This window comes from Lemur catta, chromosome 19 (genome assembly GCF_020740605.2).
Source record: "Lemur catta isolate mLemCat1 chromosome 19, mLemCat1.pri, whole genome shotgun sequence".
Lineage (NCBI taxonomy): Eukaryota > Metazoa > Chordata > Mammalia > Primates > Lemuridae > Lemur > Lemur catta.
Genome location: NC_059146.1, coordinates 13,200,869 through 13,227,175, shown reverse-complemented (window position 1 = coordinate 13,227,175; position 26,307 = coordinate 13,200,869). Strand labels below are relative to the sequence as shown.

The 26,307-nt window shown below is 33.7% G+C and overlaps 1 protein-coding gene across 5 annotated transcripts; it reads left to right on the top strand.

Annotated features, from left to right (window-relative positions):
* On the top strand, nt 1–25,859 carry LOC123624863 (UDP-glucuronosyltransferase 2A1). 5 transcript variants are annotated; one of them, XM_045533079.1, is made up of 8 exons: nt 1–52; nt 2,395–3,163; nt 11,616–12,245; nt 18,205–18,353; nt 20,890–21,021; nt 22,088–22,175; nt 22,635–22,854; nt 24,432–25,859. In XM_045533079.1, the coding sequence occupies exons 2-8, from the start codon at nt 2,449–2,451 to the stop codon at nt 24,709–24,711; spliced, it is 2,214 nt and encodes a 737-aa protein (XP_045389035.1). In that variant the 5' UTR covers nt 1–52; nt 2,395–2,448; the 3' UTR covers nt 24,712–25,859. The 5 variants fall into 5 exon arrangements, with proteins under 5 accessions (XP_045389035.1, XP_045389036.1, XP_045389037.1 ...); XM_045533080.1 differs by lacking the exon at nt 20,890–21,021; XM_045533081.1 differs by lacking the exons at nt 1–52; nt 11,616–12,245 and having other exon boundaries at nt 2,401–3,163; nt 24,432–24,825.
* Nucleotides 25,860–26,307: the final 448 nt, after the last annotated feature.

Sequence of the window (26,307 nt, the reverse complement as noted above, 5' to 3'; positions counted from 1 at the left end):
CTTTTTCATAATGTCAAATGAGTGCTATTAAAGTACCAGTAGGAAACTTCAGGTAAGAAACTTGAAAACCTCATGATAATCAATGTATAATGTACATTTGGACTTATTTTTTATTTTCTTCTAAAGGAAATATTAATTATTACAACGTTGTGGGTTAACTTTTGGTTTGTTTCAATGCTTCCAATTAAATAAGTTTTTCAGTTCTATTTCAAAATAATTTGAGGGGTTTTATTCTCCAGATTTTATACTTCAGAAAAATTTTATAAATAATTGAAGGAACTGTATGATAGAGCAGAGAACTGAGAGTTTTGTCTAAGTGTGATCTCATTGGCCTCTTTAATGGTTCATCTCATACCTCTAGTTCCTACCAGTGGAGAGTTAATTTGTTCCTTCAGTAGTTGACAGAAAAAGTAACAAATAATAAATTTATACTGAAATATGATGAAGACAAGATGATTCTCACAAATGACCACTATGGTTTTTTAAATAACATGTGTATAAAAGGATGCAAGATGTCAACCTTTGGTGGGTACGTTCTTTTCTTAATACTGTGGAACGGACTTTTAAATACTTATCTATTTTAAATATACTTTAAATACATATGAAATAAATTTTATGCAAAATCTAATTTACTTATTAAAAAAGAGATAGGAAACAAAATTTCTCTAGAGAAAATTCTATTGTGAAAGTCATAACCAACTTCGGTAATGTAAATACCTTGCTTGCTCCCTTGGTGTGTAATTAAACAAAGTACATCTTTCATTATCATTGTCTAAGATAACAATATTTGAATATGCTAGCTTCCTTTCAAATGTTAGCTTTTGCTCTGAACTCACTAGATTTCACCAATATATTAATCCGTTTTTTAGCTATAGTCTCTTTGAAAAATTTTCTGGCAAGAGCAGAGCAGCTTTCAAATGATCAAAGTTTGCTGTCAAGCAACTGTGGACCAGGCTGACACCAGCAGGCAGAAATCATGCACACACCATCAAATCTTCCCCAGAAAGCCTTGAAATCCATCCACAGCAATTGTGTGATCTCTCTGTTAAGCTCTAACAGTACTTTGTAAAAGTAACTGTTTGAATGAAACAGCCAACACTTCACCACAGATTATCTTTGGTGATAGGAGAACTCAGAAGAGATAATTTTATGACATCACTAAAAATTATAGAATTTCTCATTTCAAGAGATTTAGTAACAAAAAAGACTCACTCTGCTTATTCACAGACATCTGTATACACATGCACAATTTTCATAGAAATCATTTTACTGTGATAACTTGATCCAATATCATCCCATGTGTGGTACACATTTGATGTGTCAGCATGTTTTAAGCAGTCCGTGGTTCATATAGATCCCTTACAGTTGATAAGGAGGCATGATGCACTCTATCCTAATGGTTGATACATTAGGCTCTGGAAGCCAGACACACTTGAGAGTGTTACCACCAGTTCCTTTCTTATTTTGCTATATGAACTTGGCAAATTACTCAAGGTCTTTGTCAGTAGCTCCTTCTTCACTAATGTGGGAATAAGTATAGTACCTGCTGAACTGGTTATTTTTAAAATGAGAAATAAATGAGATTAACGTATGTAAAACACTTTCCACAATGTCTGACATACAGCAAGGGCTTAATAAGTGCTAGTAATCATTAAAGTCTGAGTCTAGATGTAGAGTAGATGTTATTCACACAGGCTAGCTAGCTTTTGAGTAGCACTTTTGGTAGAAGGATGCTTGAATTCGTAATTCTCTTTAAATAGCCCCTATTCACTAGTAACATTACCCATAATCTTTTGCATATATTACTTGTACATATTTTATTTAAATATGACATTTTCTCAGTGACTAACATAAAATGTTTTCCTAAACATATTATTAAAATAGTAGTAAATATTACATGTACTATATGTACTAATACTTCACATTTTTATAAATATTCTTTGTAATAATCTTATCTATAATAATGATCCTAATGATTTTAATTTTTACCAACTGAATTATATGAATGTATTAAATATTGAAAAACTTACAGAATTAAAATGCTTAGATCTCTGAATGAATTTTGGTCCTATCTGAAATTTCAGTACCTACACCTGAATTTAGAATTGAGATATACAGTGGCTTCATGTAATTTAATGGTCAAAATTTAACAATTATGAGACACAAAGATAGGGTTGAAGGATCAAGTTTGAGAGAAGGATTAGACAGCAGGAATTATAACCAAAGCTTAGGCAACAGGGTGAGAGGTAAAACACATTACCCCTAACCCTGTAATTGCCATAGAATATGGAGCTAATATGACTAATATTATTTGCTTGAGAGAATACTCTTAATGGGTATGAATGGTTTTCACCAAAACTAATAATTTTTTGTCTTTCCTTTTTGCTTGAAAAGCAGAGAGACCCATTTGTTTCCTGTCTCATCCAATCTTCTGTGTCAAGCCACATCATGTTAAACAAGCTTCTGCTGTTGTCTCTTCAGATGAGTCTCCTAGAAACTATTCTTGGTGGGAATATTCTGATTTGGCCAATGGAAGGTAGTCACTGGCTAAATGTTAAGATAATTATAGATGAGCTGATTAAAAAAGAACACAACGTGACTGTCCTAGTTGCCTCTGGTGCACTTTTCATCACACCAACCTCTAAGCCATCTCTCACCTTTGAAATTTATAAGGTGCCCTTTGGCAAAGAAAGAATAGAAGGCGTCATCAAGAACTTTGTTTTGACATGGCTGGAAAATAGACCGTCTCCTTCAACCATCTGGAGATTCTATCAGGAGATGGCCAAAGTTATCAAGGACTTCCACATGGTGTCAGGAGAGATCTGTGATGGTGTTCTTAAAAACCAAAAGCTGATGGAAAAGCTGAAGAGTAGCAAATTTGAAGTTCTGGTATCAGATCCAGTATTTCCTTGTGGTGATATAGTAGCTTTAAAACTGGGAATTCCATTTATATACTCCTTGAGGTTTTCTCCAGCCTCAACAGTAGAAAAGCACTGTGGGAAGGTACCATATCCTCCATCCTATGTTCCTGCTGTTTTATCAGAACTCACCGACCAGATGTCTTTTACTGACAGAATAAGAAATTTTGTCTCCTACCATCTACAGGACTACATGTTTGAAACTCTTTGGAAACAATGGGATTCTTACTACAGTAAAGCTTTAGGTATGTAACAATTTTTATTTTATTATTTGAATTTGAACAAACATAACTTTGTGTCACCTCTTCTTTAATTCCCTGTGTCTATTCTTTTGTGACTCTACATATTAATGCACTATATATTACTAGCACTTGATAGCAGGAAAGAAACTAAAAGACACTACACTTCAGAACTACAGGGTGCTGTTTTCTAATTTTATGAACTTGAAGGTGCCAACTAAATTCTTTTTTCAAAAAACAATTTCAGAATATTACAGGAGTACAAATGCTTTGGTTACATATATTGCCTTTGCACTGCCCAAGTCAGAGCTACAAACATGCCTAAGCCCCAGACCTCATGTATCATACCCATCAGGTGTGAATTTACCCATCCTCTCCACTCCCCTCCCGCCTGTCTAATGCGCTATGAATGTTACTTCCATATGTGCACATAAGTGTTGATCAATAGTACCAATGTAATACTGAGTACATGTTCTGCTCGTTTTTCCATTCTTGCGATACTTCACTTAGAAGAATGGGTTCCAGCTCCATCCAGGATAGTACTAGGGGTATTAGTTCCTCATTTTTATGGCTGAGTAGAACTCCATGGCATACATATACCACATTTTATTAATCCACTCATGTACTGATGGACACCTGGGTTGTTTCCACATCTTTGCAATTGGGAATTGTGTTGCTATGAATACCTGCATGCAGATGTCTTTTTTATAGAATGGCTTTTTTCCTTTGGGTAAATAACCCAGTGATGGAATTGCTGGATCAAATGGTAGTTCCACTTTGAGTTCTTTGCGGTATCTCCATAATAATTTCCATAGAGGTTGTACTAGTTTGTAGTTCCACCAGCAGCGTAAGAGTGTCCCATCTTTCTGCATCCATGTCAACATTTGTTGTTCTGGGACTTTTTGATAAAAGTCATTCTCACTGGAGTTAAGTGATACTGCATTGTGGTTTTAATTTGCATTTCCCTGATGATTAGAGATGTGGAACATTTTTTCGTATGTTTGCTGGCCATTAGCCTGTCTTCTTTTGAAAAATTTCTGTTCATGTCCTTCTCCCACTTTCTAATGGGATTGTTTGATTTTTTTCTTGTTGATTTCCCTCAGTTCTATATAGATTCTAGTTAGCAGCCCTTTATCAGATGTGTAGCATGTGAATATTTTCTCCAATTCTGTAGATTGTCTATTTGCTCTGGTGATAGTTTCTTTGGCTCTGCAGAAGCTTTTTCAGTTGATCACGTCCCATTTATTTATTTTTGTTGTTGCTGTGATTTCCTTGGGGATCTTCTTCATAAATTCTTTCCCTAGACTGATGTCTATAAGAGTTTTTCCAACATTTCCTTCTAGAATTCTATGGTTTCATGTATTAAGTTTAAGCCTGTTTTCAATAGTTTTCATTAGTTGATTTTTGTGAGAGGTGAGAGGTGTGGATCCTGTTTCAGTCTTCTACATGTGGCTATCCAATTTTCCCAGCGCCATTTATTGAATAAAGATTCCTTTCCCAAATGTATGATTTTGTCTGCTCTGTTACAGATAAAATGGCTATGTGAGGATGATTTTATATCTGGGTTCTTTTATGGATAAAATATAGTGACAAATACCTTAGTTTAAAAATAGGACTGGGTCTCATGTAGATATTACATTGAAAACACAAATGCCTAGAAACTTCAGTGGCGTGTGGAGAAAGCTGGGAGAGATTAAACTTTCTGTAAGCCTATTATTAATATCAACATGTGTGTATAGGTTTAAGAATATACATATATATTCATAATCTCTGATTATTGCTTAATAAACATTAATGCTAATAAATAAATAAAACATTTTAAGGCTTTATCATCATTTTTTGATAATGCATGTATGTCTCTCCGATGGTAACTTCATTTCTATGTTTTCTGCTCTCCTATTGCATGCAGATTGTTTGCTATGTTTCTGCTTTCATACCTAACATATTACTTAAATTGTCCAAGCAATGCACTTACATGGTGTAAACATGATTATCTTCCCAGGTATCTATTTCATAATTCAGTTACGGCTCATACCTTATGTATGGTCTTAGATATTGTGTATTTAATATTTCACTTAATTTTCATGATAAACCTCAAAAATACAGACCTAAACTCAATGATAATCAGATAGAGGTGGAATGTTTTCCACTTTTGACAAGTGGCATTTCTCTGAACGTTATTAAATTTTTTATTGATATGTAAAAGATGTATGTATTTTTAGAGTAAATGTAATATTTTGATATAATGTATGAATGTAATTGGAATATCAATCATCTTTAATATTTTTATTTTCTTCATGCTAGGAACATTTGAATTATTCTCTTCAACCTATTTTGAAATGTACAATAGGTTATTTTTAAATATAGTCACCCTGCTGATATATCAAACACTAAGTCTTATTTCTTGTAATGGTATATTTGTAACCATTTGTCAATCTCAAATCTTCCTCCTCCACTCTTCCAGACTGTTATTCAGTTTTGAAGCTTTAACTTCTCATCAACATTAACAAATTGATTTTTGCGCTTTCATTTATTGTAATGAAATAATAAAACCAAGATTCAAACAATATTTAAATAATTGAACATTTTCATACACATACTGCAGAGTTGGCAACATTGTTTGCTATATGAAACTTGTAAGGCCTAGAGATGTATATTAGCTAATGAATGAGAATCTTAAATACTATTAAAAATCATTTAAAGATGATAAAGTGCAGTGTACAAAACCGTGGGTTCCGTGAATGTTGGAAAGAGAAAAATTTGAGGTTTCAGTGTACTGATAGCTATCGACATACTGGCTTCTTTTCTACAAATCTCTATTTTAAAAAGTTGTAAAGTTGATCTATATAAATTAAAATAAATTTGGGTAGATTAATATGTGCATGAGGATGTGAGATACAAACGTGGATGAATGAATATGACCAAAACCTGCTGAGACTATTGTAACTAAAGTAACACTGATAAAAAGTTATTATCTCCTCTGAGTATGTTAACTAGCTTGCCCAAAATTCAAAAACAGAGTTTATCTTCTTGGATGTAAAAGAAGACCTAGTTTTTCTGTCATTGGGAGAAAAAGAGCATAACTACAATTATAGATAAACATGCATGTGTCCTGGGAAGATAAGAGTAAAAAAGCAGCAGCATAGGGCGAAAGCTGAATCTTAGTAACAATGAGGAGAGAGGAGAAAAAAATGAAAATGGTCTGAAGCAATGAAACTGTCAAGACTGCAAACCCCCCCATGTCCTCATGCATGTGGTAGACAACAGTGACATCTCAATATGTGCAGCACCTTAATTCATGTAAGAGCAAACTGTATATGGACAGTTCCTCGGTCACAATATGTTTACATTTTTAGCCCATCACTTCTGTTTTTATCAACTACTCATCGCCAACCTTGGGATTCTAATTCTCATTATTACAGTGCTCCTTATTCATATTTTCCCATGCTGGCAGTCTCAGAATTACCTGTTCCAGTGGATTTTGCCTGTAAATTAATGCTGGTAATAAAAACACATTGTTCTCCCAGTCCTAAGATGTGAGACTAATCTTTCTTAACGATTTGTTCATGAGAATGTAATGAAGATTATATTATAAAGATGTTCTTACCCTCCAGCTTTGATATATCATGTTTCTAATCAAATTACACTCTTCTGGCTTAGAATGACTATTTAAATTTGTCTTCCCTTAAACACAATATTCTTATTGATGCCAGGGACCTGAACACTTACATTCAAAAGACCAGGTAAGAAATGAAAGTACCAAGATGGTGGAGTAAGTCATTTTTTTGTGCAAGACTTTGTACATGTGGAATGAAAAATGAGAATGATAAATGGAACTGACTTGTAAAAACAATGTCATTCAATTTGCAATTTGGATTGATTTTCTACTTTTGCTTAAAATGCTCTAATCAAAACTATTGCAACAGATCAATGTACACTCAGTTCTCAAATTTTCATACCTGAGTAAATATACAGACCTACTCTCCCTAAGATTACTTCACTGCAGTGGAATGTAATTAGAACCTCAGAATGAGTCCTTAGTCTCTGCTAATTGCTAGGAATTGGATGTTATAATGTCAAAGTTTCTCATTTTGTTTCAGATCATGGGTATTTATCTCAAACCCATAGATATCATAATAGTAAGAGCAGCATGTATTAATCTCTTCCTAGGCACTAGATACTGTGATAAATGCTTTATTTGTATTCTCGCTTAATATTTGCAATAAACTTTTTGCAGGTTATGGGAGGAAAAAAACCTGTTATCACATGAGAATACTGAGGCTTGAAAATATCAAGCATGTTAAAATCATACAACTACTAATTTGAGAAAATAGTATTCAACCTAAATTTTACTCACACCAAAGCTTCTATGTCATATCCCTAGTTCTAGAAATGTTTTATTCTCTTTTTAAAATTTCAGGTGGACACCTTAATTGTTGAGAATATTTTAGGTTAAACCTTTAATTGATACTTTTCTTCTTGACAATATATTTAGCTTTGGAAATCTGTTATTCTACTTCTTGTCTATTTTTGATTTTCTGAATGGAATTTTATTGAGCTATGTTATTACTAGATAACTATTCCTTAAGGTCTCCATGTGACTATATTGTCTGGGGTGGATTGCCTGGGCCTATCTTTCTGGCTCTAAGACAGCTTCCTAAACACCCTCTAACTGAAGGTAAGAAAAGTCTTCAGCAGATTTCAAATATGTTTGTTTAAAATCCAACCAGGCAAATTTTGGTTTTGTTTTCATATTAACAAAAAAAGCTACCAAAATTTTGGACAGATTTAAGGAGAGAATAATGTAACATTTTTATGACAGTAAAGATACTTATAATCCATAAGCATTACATACTGTTACCAACAGCGATTTACCCTTCAATCGCTATAATAACTAGCAGACATTTTGTGAATAATACTTATATATTAGATTTATATAAATATGTAAGAATCTATAATATTATTATATATAAATAATTAGGTGAATAATCTCTAAGAGCAAATGACATTATTATAACAATAGATTCCCTTGAAAATATATTCAATTCAATTAAATAGGAAAACCAGCAGATCTTCAAAAAAAATGACCATAATATCCAGCATAAACTAGAGGCTCTCTGAGCACAAGTAAATAACATAAAATAAAGTTCTAGAAATGTGTATATCCTTATGGTGCTTGATTTTCAGTAGTAATTTTAAAGAAGGAAACAACATATTAAAGTCCTTCCCCTGAAGAGTAATAATTTCTATTTGGGTCGTTCTTTGTTTTTCTTTTTTCTCTTTCTTCCTAATCTTTGTCTTGCTTTCTCCTCTCATTCCATCTTCCCACCCTCTCTCATTTTTTTAAAAATTTAAGTTAATCTTGAAGGGTCAGAATCTTTCAAAAAACCCTCTGGTGGCATTCCCTTTGCTACAATAACCCATAAGCTGAAGAACGGCCACAGGCATTGCATTGGAGAAGGGATTGTCTGTGGGGCATCAAAAATTCCCACAGATGGCAAACATTCTATCTGTTTTGCTCCCACTTATGAATGTGTATCAGAAGAAAAGGAAATGGAGGTTACCATTTTAATTAGTATAATCTTGAGTATTATATCTGTATATTTGTTAAAGTAAATCATTTGTGAACTTAGTACTCTACACGTTGTTAATAACATCATTTGTGATGTGCCTCAAGACTGAGCATGACTGACTTTTGTTGGAAAACTCACAGTTTGGGAAATTCTGCATCGAAGCCTAAGTGCCCCCATCTGCCAGTGTGGGAGGAGGGGAGGAGAGGAGGAAGGTTAAGGCAATGAGATCTGATTAATTTGATTATTTAAAAATAAGATTCTCTTCCTATACTATCATATACAGCTAACATTTATTGAGCTCAGATGCTGTTCTGAATAATTTGCATGTATCATTTCACTTAGTCCTCACAAGTACTGGAAAAAGGTGTCATTGTTCTCACCATTTTGTAAATGAGGAGCCTGTGTAACTTGCCTGAGGTTACAATCTAGAAAGTGGTGAATCATCTGATGTCAGACTCTGGTACTAAAACAAAGAAAAATATGAAAGTACATCTAAATTTCAGCTTTCCAAGAAGTAAGTAAATGTCAATCAAGAAAGTCACATAAATCTGAAGCTCTGATGGGAGGCTAAAATTTTAAGGTTACTGAGGAGTCAATCAATCATTTTCCTAAAACAGGATGAAGACTGGTTTGCAGGCTTTAGTGGCGTCTGGGAGACAATGAAAAAAGCACAGGTAAATCCCAGCTGTCTAGTGCAATGCTCAGGAAGCCACAAAGGAAAAGGATACCTTCAGGCAAGGTCATATCTTTGGGGGCAAAAAATTTTAAAGAAGAACTTCATATAAAAATGTTGTTTTAAGAATTTTTCAACTCAAACTAGTAGCGTTATACACATTTTATTTTTCTTCACTATTTTGTTGTCCTGCAGAAATCACTTGAGTGACAAACTGACTCTTTGAAAACTTCAATATTTTTCCTAATTCCAGGAAATTTAGGAGTACCTACATGCATTGGAGATTATGGGATATATTTTGATAAGTTTTTAAGTGTTGTCATAGTAATTATTAGTAATGCATAATTATTATATTTTGCTTATATGTACCTCAGTAGTTGAACAAATCTAAATATTTTACAGATTGATTTCTCTTTATGCCGTGTATGATGTTGTGCTTTTTGTTATTAAAAGGTCATGACAGCAACAGATTTCTTGACAAAAATATTATTGAAAATTCCCCTAATGAGGCTTATTTTAATGGCCATCAAGATTAAAGTCTTCTGTGGCTGTTTTATTTCAAAACTCTAATTAATTTTAAAGGCACAGCAACTATGTTCAAATTGAAGCTGACCCTTGACAGGGCATAAATGCAATAAAACCACTACTCTCTCTCCTCTTTCCCTTTGTTTGTTTTCCTGGCCCTTTTCTCACTCAGGGCCTGAAATTACACCATTCAAGGGCAACTGTATATGAAGCAAAAACCCACCACTTAATTTTTATTCTTAATTTCTGATTTCTATCCTTCTACTCTCTTACTTTGTTCTTATTTCTCATTTGAATGGTAGCTTCTAATGATTTAAAAATAGTGTCATTATATTATCGCAATTCTTCAGTTTGGGATTCACTAAGATCCACAGCTGATATCACTTTACCCATGTCTACGTAGTTGTTCTATAGGCGGCCCACTGATTTACCATCAATCTTTAGGCAAATTTATTACACTACTAAAATACTACATCCTTGTTCTGAACCAAGCAATTTGTAAAGTAGCTTTGCAAATATTACTGATAATCTACAAAATGATATAACAAATTAGTGTAATTATCTCTCATATCCCTTTGAGAACACTGAGGATGAAAGGGTTCAAGTAATTCTCTAGGGTCTCATATCTTGTAAAAGGACTGTTTTTGAATCTGGGGAGATTGAACTTCAGTGTCTACCTAATTTAATCTACCTCACAGCTAGGAGTGAAAATAAACAAAAAAAGTGTGGGTGTGATTCCTCAGGGTGGCAGACCCTGTCCCCTTGATTTGTATATGAAAATGTCGTATGTTAGAAACCAAAAAATTTCCTTTAACAATGGGGTAGGAGACACTGACTAATTTGCTGTAGAGAAGAACCCTGTCCTCTATCAAATGTGTAGCAATTTACTCAATAAACCAATTAATCTAAAATATCTTAAAATGTTTGAGCAAACCTCTTAGTGAAGCGTTTTTTTTTTAAACTTTTCTTTCTAAATATGATCCTTGAGGAAGTGATAATGTTGGTCCAGCAATGAGTCCAATTAATGTTTTTATTATGATCCCAATAGTTCTACTTTGTCATATGCTTTTGTGTCTGCAACTCATCTATGGTTTTGTTATCCATGAAACGAGGGAAATAACTTTTGCCACACAAAATCATGAAGAAGACTGGATATGATAATCTATGCAAAAATCCCTAATAATGGAGACATGCAACTTGAAAGTACCCTAATTTGACAAAGTGCTTTTTTCAGTAAAAGATTGTTATTTTTCTTTTAGTCTAATTTTGGGAAAGATATATTATATTGAAGACACATTGTATAATTCATAGTTATTATCACTGAATATACAGACACTGGATTTATTACCTCCCTGCTTCTTTTTCTTTAACATAGGATCAGATTTCATTTCTGTTGTTGGAATAATCATGCCAATCCATAGAAGAATTTGAATTATATTGTTTTTCTTTTAATCTGTAGATTAACTGATGTATGATTGAGTATAACCATATCATTAAATATTATTTTATTTGAAAAATAAATCTACCCAAATGTGCTTTGAAGATTTCTTTTTGTCTTAAAAGATCTACGGTAGGATGGTTTCCATAGTGGATATCACCATGCCTAAGAAGTTTGTCCAGCTGCTGGTTTTTAATCTGACTCTGATTGAAATTGTTCTCAGTGGGAATGTGCTAATTTGGCCTACAGATGGTAGCCATTGGTTAAATATTAAGATCATTCTAGAAGAGTTGATTCAAAGAAATCACAATGTGACTGTACTGGCTTCATCAGCAACTCTGTTGATCAATTCCAGTCTGAATTCTCCTGTGAATTTTGAAGTGATACCTGTTCTTTTTAAGACGAGCGATATAGATTCCTTAGTTGAACATATGATAATGCTGTGGCTAGACCACAGACCAACTCCTCTCACGCTGTGGACTTTCTACAAAGAACTAGGAAAACTCATAGACACTTTTTATCGAATTAATATACAAATCTGTGATGGCATATTAAACAACCCCAGGTTAATGGCAAGACTTCAGAAAGGTGGTTTTGACGTGTTGGTAGCAGACCCAGTAACAATCTGTGGTGACCTGGTTGCTCTGAAATTAGGAATTCCATTTATGTATACCTTGAGGTTCTCTCCAGCCTCAACAGTAGAGAGACACTGTGGAAAAATCCCAGCACCAGTCTCCTATGTACCTGCAGCCTTGTCAGAGCTCACTGACCAGATGACCTTTGCTGAAAGGGTTAAAAATACCATATCTTACCCACTGCAAGACTATATATTTCAAACCTACTGGGGAGCATGGAATTCATACTACAGCAAAGTTTTAGGTAAGTGCTTCTAATTTTCTCTTGTTAGTAACTCCAGATATCTTATTTATTCTTATTGTTCATACAGCAAAAAGTTTCCATCTCAATGCATGTGCCAAGCTGAAGTAAATGTACTTATTATATTTCTGTACAATTCCTTGATCATTCTTTTAGGATAAATTCCTAAAAATTGAAATGGTGGGATTAATATATATGCTAGTGTTGCTCTTTTTTGTTTCCTTTTTAATTTTTTGAGATAGCATCTTGCTCTGTCACTTGTCCTAGAATGCAGTGGTATCATCGTAGCTCATAGAAACCTCAAACTATTCGGCTTAAATGATCCTCCTGCCTCAGTCTTCTGAGTAGCTGGGACTATAGGCATGCACCACCACACTTAGCTAGATATTTTATGTTTGTAGAGATGGAGTGTCCCTATGTTGCCCAGGCTTGTCTTCAACTCCTGGGCTCAAGCAATCCTCCTGCCTCAGCCTCCCAAAGTGCTAGGATTACAGGTGTGAGCCACCACTCCCAGCCCTATTGTCTCTTAATGCAAATAATGTAGTGCCTTTTTAGGTAATAGCTTTTCAATGTGTAAATTAATCTTCAAATATAAATGAAAGTATCTTTTACCAGGATAAATTATGGTACTGCCAAAAAGTACCCTGGCAAATATTTTGAGGTGATACATGACTTATTTTCCCTCCTTTGTTCTTCATTATTTTCTTTGACCGCTGATAACTCTAAAAAGCATAGATTTGGGCATTAGAAAACCTGAGTTTATACCCTAACCTGCCTCTCACGATCTCTCCATCCTTAGGCTTCTCTGAGTGCTTCATTTCTCTGTTTCCTTTGGCAAGCCTCACGTTTCATTGCCTCAGAGATTACTCATGAGGTTCAAACATAATACTTCCAACTGCCAAGGCCACTTCTGATTTGTTGTTTATATTTTTTTCTCTTTCTTTCCTGAGGCTTCTTTCTTTTATTTTGTTTTCTTCTCTCCTGAATGCTTTTTTTATCCAGATTTGTAAATAATAGCCAGCGGCATTAATTAATAGCAGGAATTCACAGCCCATGCTGCCAATGGTACTTTATTACAGAGGTAATGTGCAAAATATTGTTCTTTTATACATTTTTGGCTTGCTTTCCTCCCTGCCTCCTTTCCTTCCTTCCAGTTTTTCCTTCTTTCTTTTTCTTCTTCCCTTCCTTCTTTCATTCATTTCTTCCTTCCTCCTTTCCTCCTTCTATGTGTAATAAAAGTATTTATTGAACATCAGCCAGGTGTCTGCCATTTTTCTGGGTACCAGGAATACAACAATGAGCAAAACAGACCAATATCTCTAGCTCCATGGAGCTTACATTCTAATAAGAGGAGACAGACAGTAAATAAAATAAATATATAAAATATACAGGATGTTAATATTAGACTGTGATATGTGCTATGTAGTAAAGTAAGAAGAATAGATAGTTCTGAGAGTGGGGTTGTGCTTTTATACAGAGCAGCCAGCAAAGGTACCAGCTGAAAGGATGACTGACCTTTGATCAAACACTGAGGGAAGTGAGAATGAGGTCCAGTAGGATCCCTGGAGGAAAAGCATTTCAGGCATAGGTAAGAACAAGTGTAAAGACCTGTGTGCGGCAAACCATAAATGCAGGAATACCCTTACACTAACTTGATCTTACTCTTAACTTTCACTAGTAGAATTTGTATAATGTTTCTTTCTTCTCTTGATACTGGAGTACTCTTCATCCAATTTCTGTCAAACTTCTAAACTTCTTCATAGAATTGGTCTAGAGGGAAGATATTGAACATATAACATATAAATAAAACATGCCAGGTACTTAAAATGTGAATGTTTTTGAATGTATGGTAATCAGATTTGTATAAGTAAAATCTTATTTTTATATTTTCTATAATGTAAGTTAACTACATTTCTTTATTCTGGATTTCAAATTTCATATGTCTCAAAAAGACATTTTGCTTTAAATTTAGATGTTATTCACATGATTGTGGCCCAAGACGTTTGAAATGTGTTCTATAATTCTCCCTGCTCCTATGTATATAACATGTACTGACTAATGCAGGTACTGAATGAGATAACAGTCTATATTGAAAAACAACTGAGGTTCTGGTTTCAGGTTCCACTGTTAACTGTGTGATCGCAGACAAGTAACTTGAACTCTTTGAATTATGGGGCTTTCTGCTCTTTAAAATGGGGATTTGATTTCGCTGTACTCTTCAGGAGCATTGTGTGGATATGCCTTGTCAATTGTAAAGAATTATATTAAATATTATTGACACTGAACTAGTCCAGATGCTGCATTGACAAAACTCCAATTGCACTGCCATAGGGCTCTGTAAATAAAAAGCAGTCAATATACATCTGCAAAAAATAAATGTTCTCTGCTATGTACTAAGTCTTCCTTTTGAAAGGAAGCCATGACAAATTAGTGTGTGAAAAAGCCCTTGCAAAGCAGAAAGTTCCCAACTTCTCATCTTTGCAGGATAATAATTTAGTTTCAGAATTACCACCTTTTGAGAAATTAAATATTGCATTTACTTAAGTCCTTTATGCTTCTCATGTTACTACGCATATTTGAGCGAAAAAGAACTACCTTGAATATTTTATCTCAAATTGAGGTATACTGTGAAGAAGAGCTGGTAAAATCCAATTTGTCTTTTGTTTTCAATTATATTCCTAAAGTATTAGGAACACCTGGTAAATGAAAGTGATACAGGCACCTTATATTTTACATTATTATGTTTGAACATGAGAGATTTAATAACATGTCAAATTTCTGTGGGGTTTCCATTACAATGTTTGTTTTTCAGTTCTGTGTGGGAAAATAGAGTTTGAAAAATGATATGTTGAATTGTGGTAAAGAAAAATCTGAAATGTCTTGAAGGAGATAGAATTATATAGCAAGGGCATATTTAACTGCACTGGTTAAAAAGCCTGTTTTCTGTATCAGCGAGGAAATCATAAATCTTATGGATGAAGTAGATAAAAACAATCACCATTTTTAGAAATGTTTCCAATAGCTAATGGAACAGGGATCTTAGGGAATATGAAAATCATTGCTACTTCTATCCAGAAGTGAATCTATTAATAAATAGATGCCGGCCAAATGCTCTGTGTGACACTTTCAAATTGCACTGAACTCTCCCTCCTCTTCTGAGAGACCTGCTGAACAGCAAGCACATAGATAGTTCTCACTGCAGGATTTGGGACTAACCTCTGCTGCAGCTACAGAAAGGCTAAGGCCTTGCTTGAACACTGTACTAAAAATGGTTAGGCAAGCAAGGCAACTGGATGGCTCCATTTTTGCCTCTGTCTTTGGGTTCCCAGTCTTTCTCCATCCTTCAGTGCAGTGCACTGAAAATCAGGAGAGCGGAAAGCCCGGTATTAATCTATACAACGCTTGGCATCATAGCCTACTTTTAACCTTCAGTGTCATGTTATCCCTCGTAGAAGATTAAAGCAACCTTTGTGCAAAGTAATATGGAGATACCTCAAAGAGCTGCAAGTAGAACTACCATTTGATCCAGCAATGTCATTAGTGGGCATCTACCCAAAAGCACAAAAGACACTCTATAAAAAAGACATCTGCCCTTGAATGTTTATAGCAGCACAATTCACAATTGCAAAGATGTGGAAACAACCCAAGTAGCCACAAAAAACAATGCTTATCCTGGGTAGAGCTAGAGCCCATTTTACTAAGGGAAGTATTCCAAGAATGGAAAAACAAGCACCACATGTGCTCACCAACAAATTGGTATTAACTGATCAACACTTATGTGCACATTTAGTAGTAACATTCATCGGGTGCCAGGCAGGTGGGAGGGGAGGAGGAGATGGGTATAGGCACACCTAACGGGTACAGGGTGCACTTTCTGGGGGATGGGCATGCTTGAAGCTCTAACTTGGGTGGGGCAAAGGCAATATATGTAACCTAAACATTTGTACCCCCATAATATGGTGAAATAAAAGATGAATAAATGAAAGATTAAAAAATAGAAAAGAAGTCAAATAATTTGATATTGAAACAGGTAACACTGGTTTTCCTTTATAAAACAGAAAAATAGTGTTATTATTTTACAAAATGGAAAAGTAGAGAATGCTATATTACTGTTTTCTATATCTAGAGAGTTCAAGAATCCTTTTATGGAGAGCAGATGCAAGTTATTAATAGCATTTAGGTCATATTTTTAGCTCTGCCACTTAGTCATCTGGTCTTTAGTAAACATCACAGTATAGTAATTTTTACCTGTACACATGTACATATATGTATAATTGGTATCTGATGACTTTCAGGCATTGTTAATATAATTTTTCTTATTACATGGCTGGATAATTTCCTGACAGCCCTCTATAATGTAATATTATGTATGTATGTGTCTGTTGCAGAATTTCATTGCTCCCTAGGTTTTAGGTTTTACATAAAGCTTGTATTCCTTGATAATTATTTATACATTTTTATAGATCCTTGTTGTGCAGAAATGGATTATTCATTTTCTTTGGTTTAAATTACACTACCATCAATGGTTAAACATGAAAAAGGTATTATATTTGTTTGTTTCTTTATATTTATTTTAATAACAGTACACATCTGGCTACCTATCACCAGTGGGGAACTAGAACTTTATTTATGGTTTATGCATATTTTATACTTCTCATATATCTGTTCCCATAATTCTAATCCAGTTGTAACCACTATATTAAATTTATGTTTATAATTTTCCTTTTAAAAAATAATATGTAATGTTATCATGTGTCTGTGTACATAACATTACTAAGATTCATCCATTGGTTGCATGTACTAATAGTTCATCAAATTCACCTAGAGATTTAGTAATCAAGGCAGGATATATTATAGTACACTTGGAACAAGGCATCTAGAGGACAGCAATACATTGTCTTAGAAGATGTGAGGTGAGTTCTCATCCACTCTGGCAATTTCAAGGTAAGTGTCCTTGGGCATTGCTTCTTAATTATCAAATTAAGGCTTTAGGCTATAAAACCTCATACAGAAATTGAAACACTACTAAGTGGTGACTCTAGAAAGAGGTTATTCACCCTGGGATGTATGTGATCACTGATTTTGATTAGAATCTTTAATAAGAAAGTATTCTAGGATTTTCTTCTCTCAGTTACAAAACATGTTTTCTATATGTAAAAATGGTTGACATGGTCATTTGCAGATGCTCATTCTTCTCCACAAAACTCCTAAAACTAACACTTAGAATCTGTTCCTTTAAAAAAATCATTTAAAGGTAACTCTAAGGTAAGTGGTGTTACTGGTTTATGTCTATTTGTATGTCACATCCCAAAGGGGAGTTGTATTGGCTATGAATTATTCAGAAAATTCACACTAAGAAAATAATGGCAAACCAATTTAAGTGATGGGATTTGACTCAGGAAGAAAGGATAGACTGAGGATGGAGGGATCCTTCAACAATTTGTGTGAGTCCACAATTTATGTGAAAGATGTATTTCTGACTGGAAACTGGAAAACCGTTAAGAGAAGAATTGGTCCTGATATGGTGGAGGTAATCTATTATCTGCCATTTAATTGGAGAGAGAAAATGAGTATTAAATTCATCAGTAGTTGGAATTATACTAATAATTAAGGTTTTGGTTGATTTATTGTTGTGAAATGACACTTACATATTACTTTTCTTTCACTAACCAAAAATCCTCTCTCCTTTCCCACATCCCAGTCTCCCTTCTTTCCTTCCTCTCTGTTATTTCTCCTTTCCTTCCTTCCTTCTTCCCTCCTCACCCCCTCTTTCCATCCCTCACTTCCTCCCTTCTGTCTTTCTTTAATTTCTTCTTCTTTTTAACATATAGTTATAATAAGTACTCTTATGCATCCAAATTAATTTTTTCCTTAACAATTTTTCAGGAAATTAGTAATACATTTTTCACTCAGGAAACGTGTATGCTAATTCTCTCAACACAACTTTGTTCATTTTCTTCAGGAAGACCCACTACGTTATGTGAGACTATGGGGAAAGCTGAAATTTGGCTAATCCGAACATATTGGGATTTTGAATTTCCTCGTCCATACTTACCTAATTTTGAGTTTGTTGGAGGGTTGCACTGCAAACCTGCCAAACCATTACCTAAGGTAGGTGTATGACAGTGGAGGATTTTATGTACCTTATAAAAAAATACCCGATTTTCCTTTAAAGTTTATAGCCTTAGTAATAGATAAATGCTTCTGGAAATCTTCAGTTTACCACTCCTAATCTATTTTCCTCATTATGCAGGTCTTCTATGAGTAATATTTATTCTTTAGTACCTTAAATTGAGAATTTAAACTGAAGAATGAAATAATTCCAATGGTGTGTTACAAAAATATTGGTGTGTCTATAATGTGGATACTGGATGGGAAGGACAGAAAACAAACCATGGAAATCACTAAGGATACGGCCATAGTCTTAATAACAAGCCTGATAGACTTACAAATAGGAACATTTTACCAAATTTGAGAGATAAAGATGCGTCCATGAGAACCCTTGAGTAAATTCCACAGAATTTGGTGAGAGAAAGTCAGTGTTGAGGGAAGACATGGAATGAGGTAGGGCTCCTAGATTTTAATCTTGAGGGTTTATTGGATCTTGGTGACATTTTCTGTCAGCAAACAATTGGTGGTGGAAAAACTCCCTTGAGTTGACGATGATGAGTTTAGTTTTGACCTATTTAAGGAGACAAAATAATTTTTAGGTGATTTCTAGAAATCATTTTGGTAGTACAAAGTCTCAGTCTCAGCAGAGAGCATTAGAAATAAATTCAGAGTCATCAGCATAAAATAGAAATCATAAAACTGAGAGATTCAAATATCATATTGGTTCTATAAGACCATAATATTAGGGGTTTTTTCTGGAGTGAAAAAAATTGTATATATACCACATGCCAAAATCTTCAAAGGATAAATGTGAAATGCCAGAAATGTTAGACAGAAAAAGTATTGAGAAGCAAAAGACAGTATTAGATACACATGCTAAGAACAGTACATTTAATGATCAAGAGGGAGTTAGGAGGCAGATGCTCGTTTATTTCGTTTGTAGGCAAACATAATCTCTTTAGACAGTTGCAGGTTAAATGGTGTTCTCAGAAGAGTTCTTTATTTCTATTTTATTTTAGTATTCTGAATATGCGTTTCTTACCATTAAGGTATGACTGCAAGCAAGTTCTGTTGAGTCTTGTTATTAGAGGAGATGATATACCAATATCTAAATAAAAACAGATAAGAGAAATGACATATCTGTGATATCCATGGCTCACTGTATGATAACCCATGCCATGCTGTTATCTTTATCCTCCCGTCCCTACTTCTCTCTCTGCCTGTCTGTATCTCTCTCTCTCACACACATACACACACAAACACACACACACACACAGAAACACAATTTCACAGAAACAATTCAGACGTATTTTATAAGAGGGAGAAGTTTTTTCATTCCAAATTCAAATTATCTATTATTGTAGACTTTGGGAAATATTAATACTCATCTTGTATTGTATTTATGATGGTAGAATTATGCCAGTCATCGAGTACACAGAATAAAAAGCAATGAGAGACAGTCAAATCAAAAATGTACATCAGTATGGTAGGTGTATATATTTGGTTTGTGTGTTATTTTACTCAATCAGTAATCTGTATGGAAGATGAATCAGAATGGTAAAACACCAGTTCCTGGGATTTCAGAGATATTCTCCTGACGTTAACTAAGCTAAAAATAACAGTCAACTTCCACTTAAGATATCATCCTCCCCCTAATAATTTCACTAGTCATAAACTGAGAAATACAGTGATTCCAGGGTAATCACAAATATAATAGTTGCCAGGGAATTCAGGCTTTATCTCTAGAAAGTGGCACAGAATATTATGTGAAAGGCCCCAATTCCAGACTTTGTAGTGCCCAGAACACTAAGTGATGACCCAGGGAATTTCATTTGCAGAGGAATTTATATTTTCCTTCTGTCCTAAGGCTCAAATTAGGGCATATAGCTACTGTCACACTCATACATGAGTTTGTACATTAGGGAAACAAGAGAAGCACTGCCTCATAAATGTCATTATGATTATAGTTGAAGATTAACTGTGTTATTTTCTTCTTCTAAATTATGTTACTATATACATCATATTTCTAACAAATTTATTCTTAGCCTTATTAATGAGGGAAGGTATAAACTTGAGTAAATGATCTTGAATGTCTAACAGGAATAGGTAGATCAAATTATTAATAATTTATTAGATATAACTGTCATGTTAATAATTTTAAAAGCCTAGCTCAGGACTCTATCTTGGAATTCCTTTCAAAAATACTTGTATGAGTTTGCGAACAACTCTGTTGGTTAGCTGAATTAAGCCTTGGGAGTAACAATTCCGTCTGCCATAAGAAGAGCTGCCCCTTGGTGTCCATTTCTATAAAGGTTTAGGTTCCATGCTTTTACATGTAATCACTGATTATATATTAAAGCCAGAAACTTCAGAAACATATTTCCTCCTAATGAGACTAGATGCTTCTCCATGTCAGAAGACAGACCAGTCTATCTCCTCTGACATTTCTTAACTTTACCTATTTAAATGTGTAAGTAAAGCTTTTTTTCCCCCATGATGCTGCACCGTCATAACAGTAAGAATGTTATGTTTACAGGAAATGGAAGAATTTGTCCAGAGTTCAGATGAACATGGTGTTGTGGTGTTTTCTCTGGGATCAATGGTCAAAAACCTCACAGAAGAAAAGGCCAATATTATTGCCTCAGCCCTCGCCCAGATTCCACAGAAGGTCAGTACCGCCTCTTATCCTGGTAGGCAGCATTTTACAAATTGAAGAGACAGTGTATTGGTGCTCTTTCCAGACGAAAATTGAAATTCAGTATCCACTGAGTATCACTGGCACCAGCTATAAGTAAGATTTTTAAACCATTAAAATAATGTGTATAAGCACATTAAATCATTTGCTTACTGAGCCTGGCATTAATATTACAATATGCTTTTTTGTAGTCATTTATTTTCATATGAAACAGATACGAAGGCTAGCTCCCACTGACTTTTTACTATTAGAAATCTTCTGTTCTGCCCTGACTGCTCCTGACAGTTCTGAAATATGTTAGCTCCATAGTCCTGGAAAAGAGAGAGTTTATATACAGAGTGGAGAGAAATTATGCTTAAAAATATACTTCAAAGGTATAGGTATTATTAAGGTTCCTTCAAAGTGTAGTTGGTTTAGAAATAGAAGCCTAGGTTCACTTAGTGTTTCTGTGAATGAATTGAATAATCTTCAGCTAAAAACAATTAAAATTCTAATATTGTTTTCAAAGAAAATGCATTTTCTAATGTTATTCAATATCAATTAACCTTAATTTTTATCACTACCATTCCATATTACTTCTCTTTTTATACTCCTATTCATGAAACATCCAAGGATTCTTTATATTTATATATTGGTTAAAGTACATAAATCTTATAATGATTTTTAACCCTCATCTTCTGATTAACTAGTTCTGTTTATTTTCTTTTTCTTTACTCAAAATCTCACTTCTAAGCAATGTTAAATGACTAATATCAAAATAATATTACTATATTTAATAGCCTATTACTACAAGCCTTTACAAAAAGGTAGATATAAACAAACCTCTTGTACATCTCAATGTTTGCAAACTACCATTTATGTAACACCTTCTCAACTATCACCTAAGCTGAGTGGCTATGTAGTATCTAAATTATTCTACAGTCTTAAAATGCCCTCATTGTGTGGGCATTGGTTACTGAGCCTTGACAGTACTATGGAAACACAAGCTTTTTTGTAATCATTTATTTTACTTGCAAAATTAAAGCATCATCTTCCATAGGTTTTATGGAGATACGGAGGGAAGAAACCAGCCACATTAGGAAACAATACTCAGCTCTATGACTGGATACCCCAGAATGATCTTCTTGGTAAGATATAGGGAAAGAAAAGCTGGACAGTTGGACAATAGACAAGTAACTGTTTAACAACAAATAAATTCAATACTTTTTTAGTAATTTAAAATTTGAAACCCACTTTTAGAGGAGATATTATTAAATAATTAGCCATTAATTTTACAGATTCATGCTTCCTCTGGTTCACAAAAGAGCATCTTCAGGGAAGACTCTCATCAGTCTTCAAGTTTCATTCTCAGTTCATATATCGCCTCCTCAGTAATGCATTCCCAGAAAGTGCAGAGGGTGTTAATCCCTGATGTCCCTGGGATCATAGTTTTCTGAAATAGCAATGCCCCATGTACTCAGCTTATGTAGAAAATATTTCCATCTTCAGTGAGTTATGCCATAGTTTTTTTTTCCTTTTGTCTCTGAGATTCTACTAATGTCTTATAAGGAAATGTACACCCACTTCTTACTCTATCCACAAACTAGGTCATCCCAAAACCAAAGCTTTTATCACTCATGGTGGAACTAATGGGATCTATGAAGCAATTTATCATGGGATCCCTATGGTAGGAGTTCCCATGTTTGCTGATCAGCCTGATAACATTGCTCACATGAAGGCCAAAGGAGCAGCCGTGGAAGTGAACTTGAACACAATGAGAAGTGCCGATTTGCTCAATGCCTTGAGAGCAGTCATTAATGAACCTTCGTAAGTACTATGGCTTTTAAAGGCTCACCTAACATTGATTATGTTATGCATGATACCAGAAAATGTCCAGTGTTTTACACCTTTATAATTGATTTATTTTCAAATAACAATTATAGTATGAGCAATATAAAAACCATTTGTTTCATTGCCAAACTGTTTAAGTGATTTGCTAAAATTGGAAAAAACAAGAAACCTAAGACTTCAAATATTCTTTCAATATTTTTTCCAAAATAAATAATGTTATGATTATATAAATTCTCAGATTTTTTCTGAATAATCTGCTTAATTTTATAAATAAGTGAATAAGTAAATAAATGAATATTTAAATATTATAAACCATTCAGTAAGTGCAAAATGGAATTGATAGTGTGCCCAATATTAATCATTCAGAAATAATTGTTATTAATACTGAGTATATATCATCAATTAGACTATTACTGGAATGTTAGTTAGCCGATAATTTGTTTCATTTTATTAAATAACAGAGTAAGTCCGTTCTGTGATTCTTTTTCACTTTAATGCATATAATGCTCATTAAATTTTATCATGATTTGAAAACTATTGGTGTCAAAAGACAGAATCCTAAATACTCTTAGAAATTTCCAACTAAATACCTAAAAATTATTTAATTGAAAATACCTATATATTAACCCTAAACCCAGTACCACCTCAGAAATTATCTGGAAACACAAGAGTATAGGGTATGGTACCTACATATATGGACATGTTTGTATCCATTCTGTTATTCCTTAAAGAAATTAAGGGCCATACAAAATTGCATTTGAATTCATAAACCACAGTAATTGTAATTATTCAGAATATTTTAATATATATCAGTCTTAAAAACATTACTGTATGATATAATATGAATTAATGAATTTATGAGCATGGTTGATGATTATCCTACTTCATTTATAGGAAAGCATGCTTTATTTTTATTTGGATTCACATGTACAAACTTATTTATCAAATAGACAAACTACAGAATGGGAAAAATTTTTGCATACCTAAGTATTTTTATTCAATCTTGACATTGCAAATAGAGACACTATCCTTTCCCTCAGAAACATACAAATGTGTGCAAAAAAGTGGATATCACAGTGCCAAGATCTCAGAATTGCAAAATGACTTACTAATATTGACTACCAATTTCTTTTGTCTGTCATGTGAACTAGCCAGCCATTAGGGAACATGCTTATAGATGTTTTAAAAGATGTTGTTCCACAATATTAGCTTATGTACCATCTTGGTCTTGAAACAATCCTGGATGCTATAATTCACACAGTATCACAATTATTTCTGGAAAAATTATGCTATACATTCACACCTGGCTTCTACTTTTTTCTATGTCTGCATTTGACCACATTGTGTTAACACTATATAAAATTTCCTCCACACCCTCCCATTTATAGCTCTTAAAATCCTATGCAATTAGCAAAGTTCACGCAAGAATTATACTTTTTCTCAACGTATCTATGTCCTTTAACTTGCATAACAAGGAACATGCATCACATATTTAGTTTTAGTAAAACAAGCCTCCAAACTGTCTAATTTCTGTCTATGAATTTGCCTTCCAGTTATAAAGAGAATGCTATGAGGTTATCAAGAATTCACCATGATCAACCTGTAAAACCCCTGGATCGAGCAGTCTTCTGGATTGAGTTTGTCATGCGCCACAAGGGAGCCAAACACCTGCGACCAGCTGCCCACAATCTCACCTGGTTCCAGTACCACTCTTTGGATGTGATTGGGTTCCTGCTGGCCTGTGTGGCAACTTCCATGATATTAGTCATGAAATGTTGTTTGTTCTCTTGTCAAAAATTTGGCAAAACCGGAAGGAAGAAAAAGAGAGACTAGGTCAAGAAAAAAAGAAAATATATCTTTCTAAATTTGGCAAAGTCCGGAATGGAGCAATCCTGTTAATTTGAACCACAAAGAGCTTAACAAAAGCACATCTCCATCCTGTTTTCAAATTTTCCATTTCTCTACCTTAGCCTGAAGATAAGCCTAGAATTCAATATGATCACTAACTAATAAGTGTGTTCCATTCTTCCTTTGTCTTTAAGTAGCTGGCTTTACCCTTTTCCTTTTCCTTTTCTGACTCAGGCACATTATCTAATTTTAAATATATTATATTCATAATATTAATATTTTCCTTATGTGTACCTTAATTGCTGACTAACAGTATGCTGAATCTTGGGTAATGCACAAAGTATAAGTAGAATTTGTCAGATATCAGGAAGCTCAGGAGAGTCAAATTCACAAGTTTCTGGAGACTATACAAAGCAGGGACCCATCATAGGAGATTAGTGTGCTATGAGAAGAGTAATGATTTTATTTTTAATAAAAATAATCTGATTGCTCAATGTTACGGGAATTAGAGCATGACTTTATAACTGTGATAGTGCATCACTATTAAATGTCTAAAAATTTTCATTGAACACATCTAGATCATCATGGTCTAATGTGCCTGCATTTCTTCAACAAATATTCTTGTGTTTCTTTTAGTGGAAGTTTGAGCACTGTCCTCAAAACACAGATCAATTCAGACATTTTTTTTTCTCAAGGAGAAAGTCAGCAATATGTTAAAGGTGAACAGATCATTTTTAGAGGACAAAACAATAAGAAATATAGAAAAAATATAAGTTTGATAGAATTTTTAGTTCATAGTACAAATGATAACCTTAAATGTCAATTCATTAACATTTGATTAATGTTAATGAACCAAACCAAAAAATTATGAATACACAAAATCTGTAATCAATACTTATAATCAAAAGTTTAATTTTCTGTCAAAAACTAGGAAATATTTACTTGGAATTTGAGATCATTATTTTCTTGTCTTTATCTTCTACATATTTCAATTCATCAATAATTGTTATACTAAGTATATATTAGTCTACCAGCTTGCCCAAATTTTAAATATATTCTATTTGTAATATGTTACAGTAAATATTTATCAATGCAAAGCTCTAATTGAAGGCAAACATTAATATTTGGATCAACTCTGAATTAATTTGACAAATATATTAAATATTACATTTTCTTTACCATGTATAAACTTAATGACATGTCTAACTAAAGTTTTAATTCCAGTATTTGATATATAATTGAGAAGATCAATAATATTGATTGGCTTAGCGAAAATTTTGAAATCCCCCTTCATTTCTACGTGATGTATTGAAATTTACTTCCATTTAAAAAATAACTACAGGACAGGAACACAAACTTCTTAAATGTGTATAATAATGAAAATGCAAATAAATTGTTAAAAAACTTTTTGTGAAGACTCAAAATGTATTTGTTCAATGTTAGCTTTTTAAAAAAGTGATTTCCTTCTTGTGTTTTGAGAATTACAAGTTTCATTACATTTTGAGAAGAGCTCTTTATGTTTGCCATATGCCCAGTTTGTTTTCTGCAATTAGAAAGGTGCCAATGGCTAAGATCCAGTGA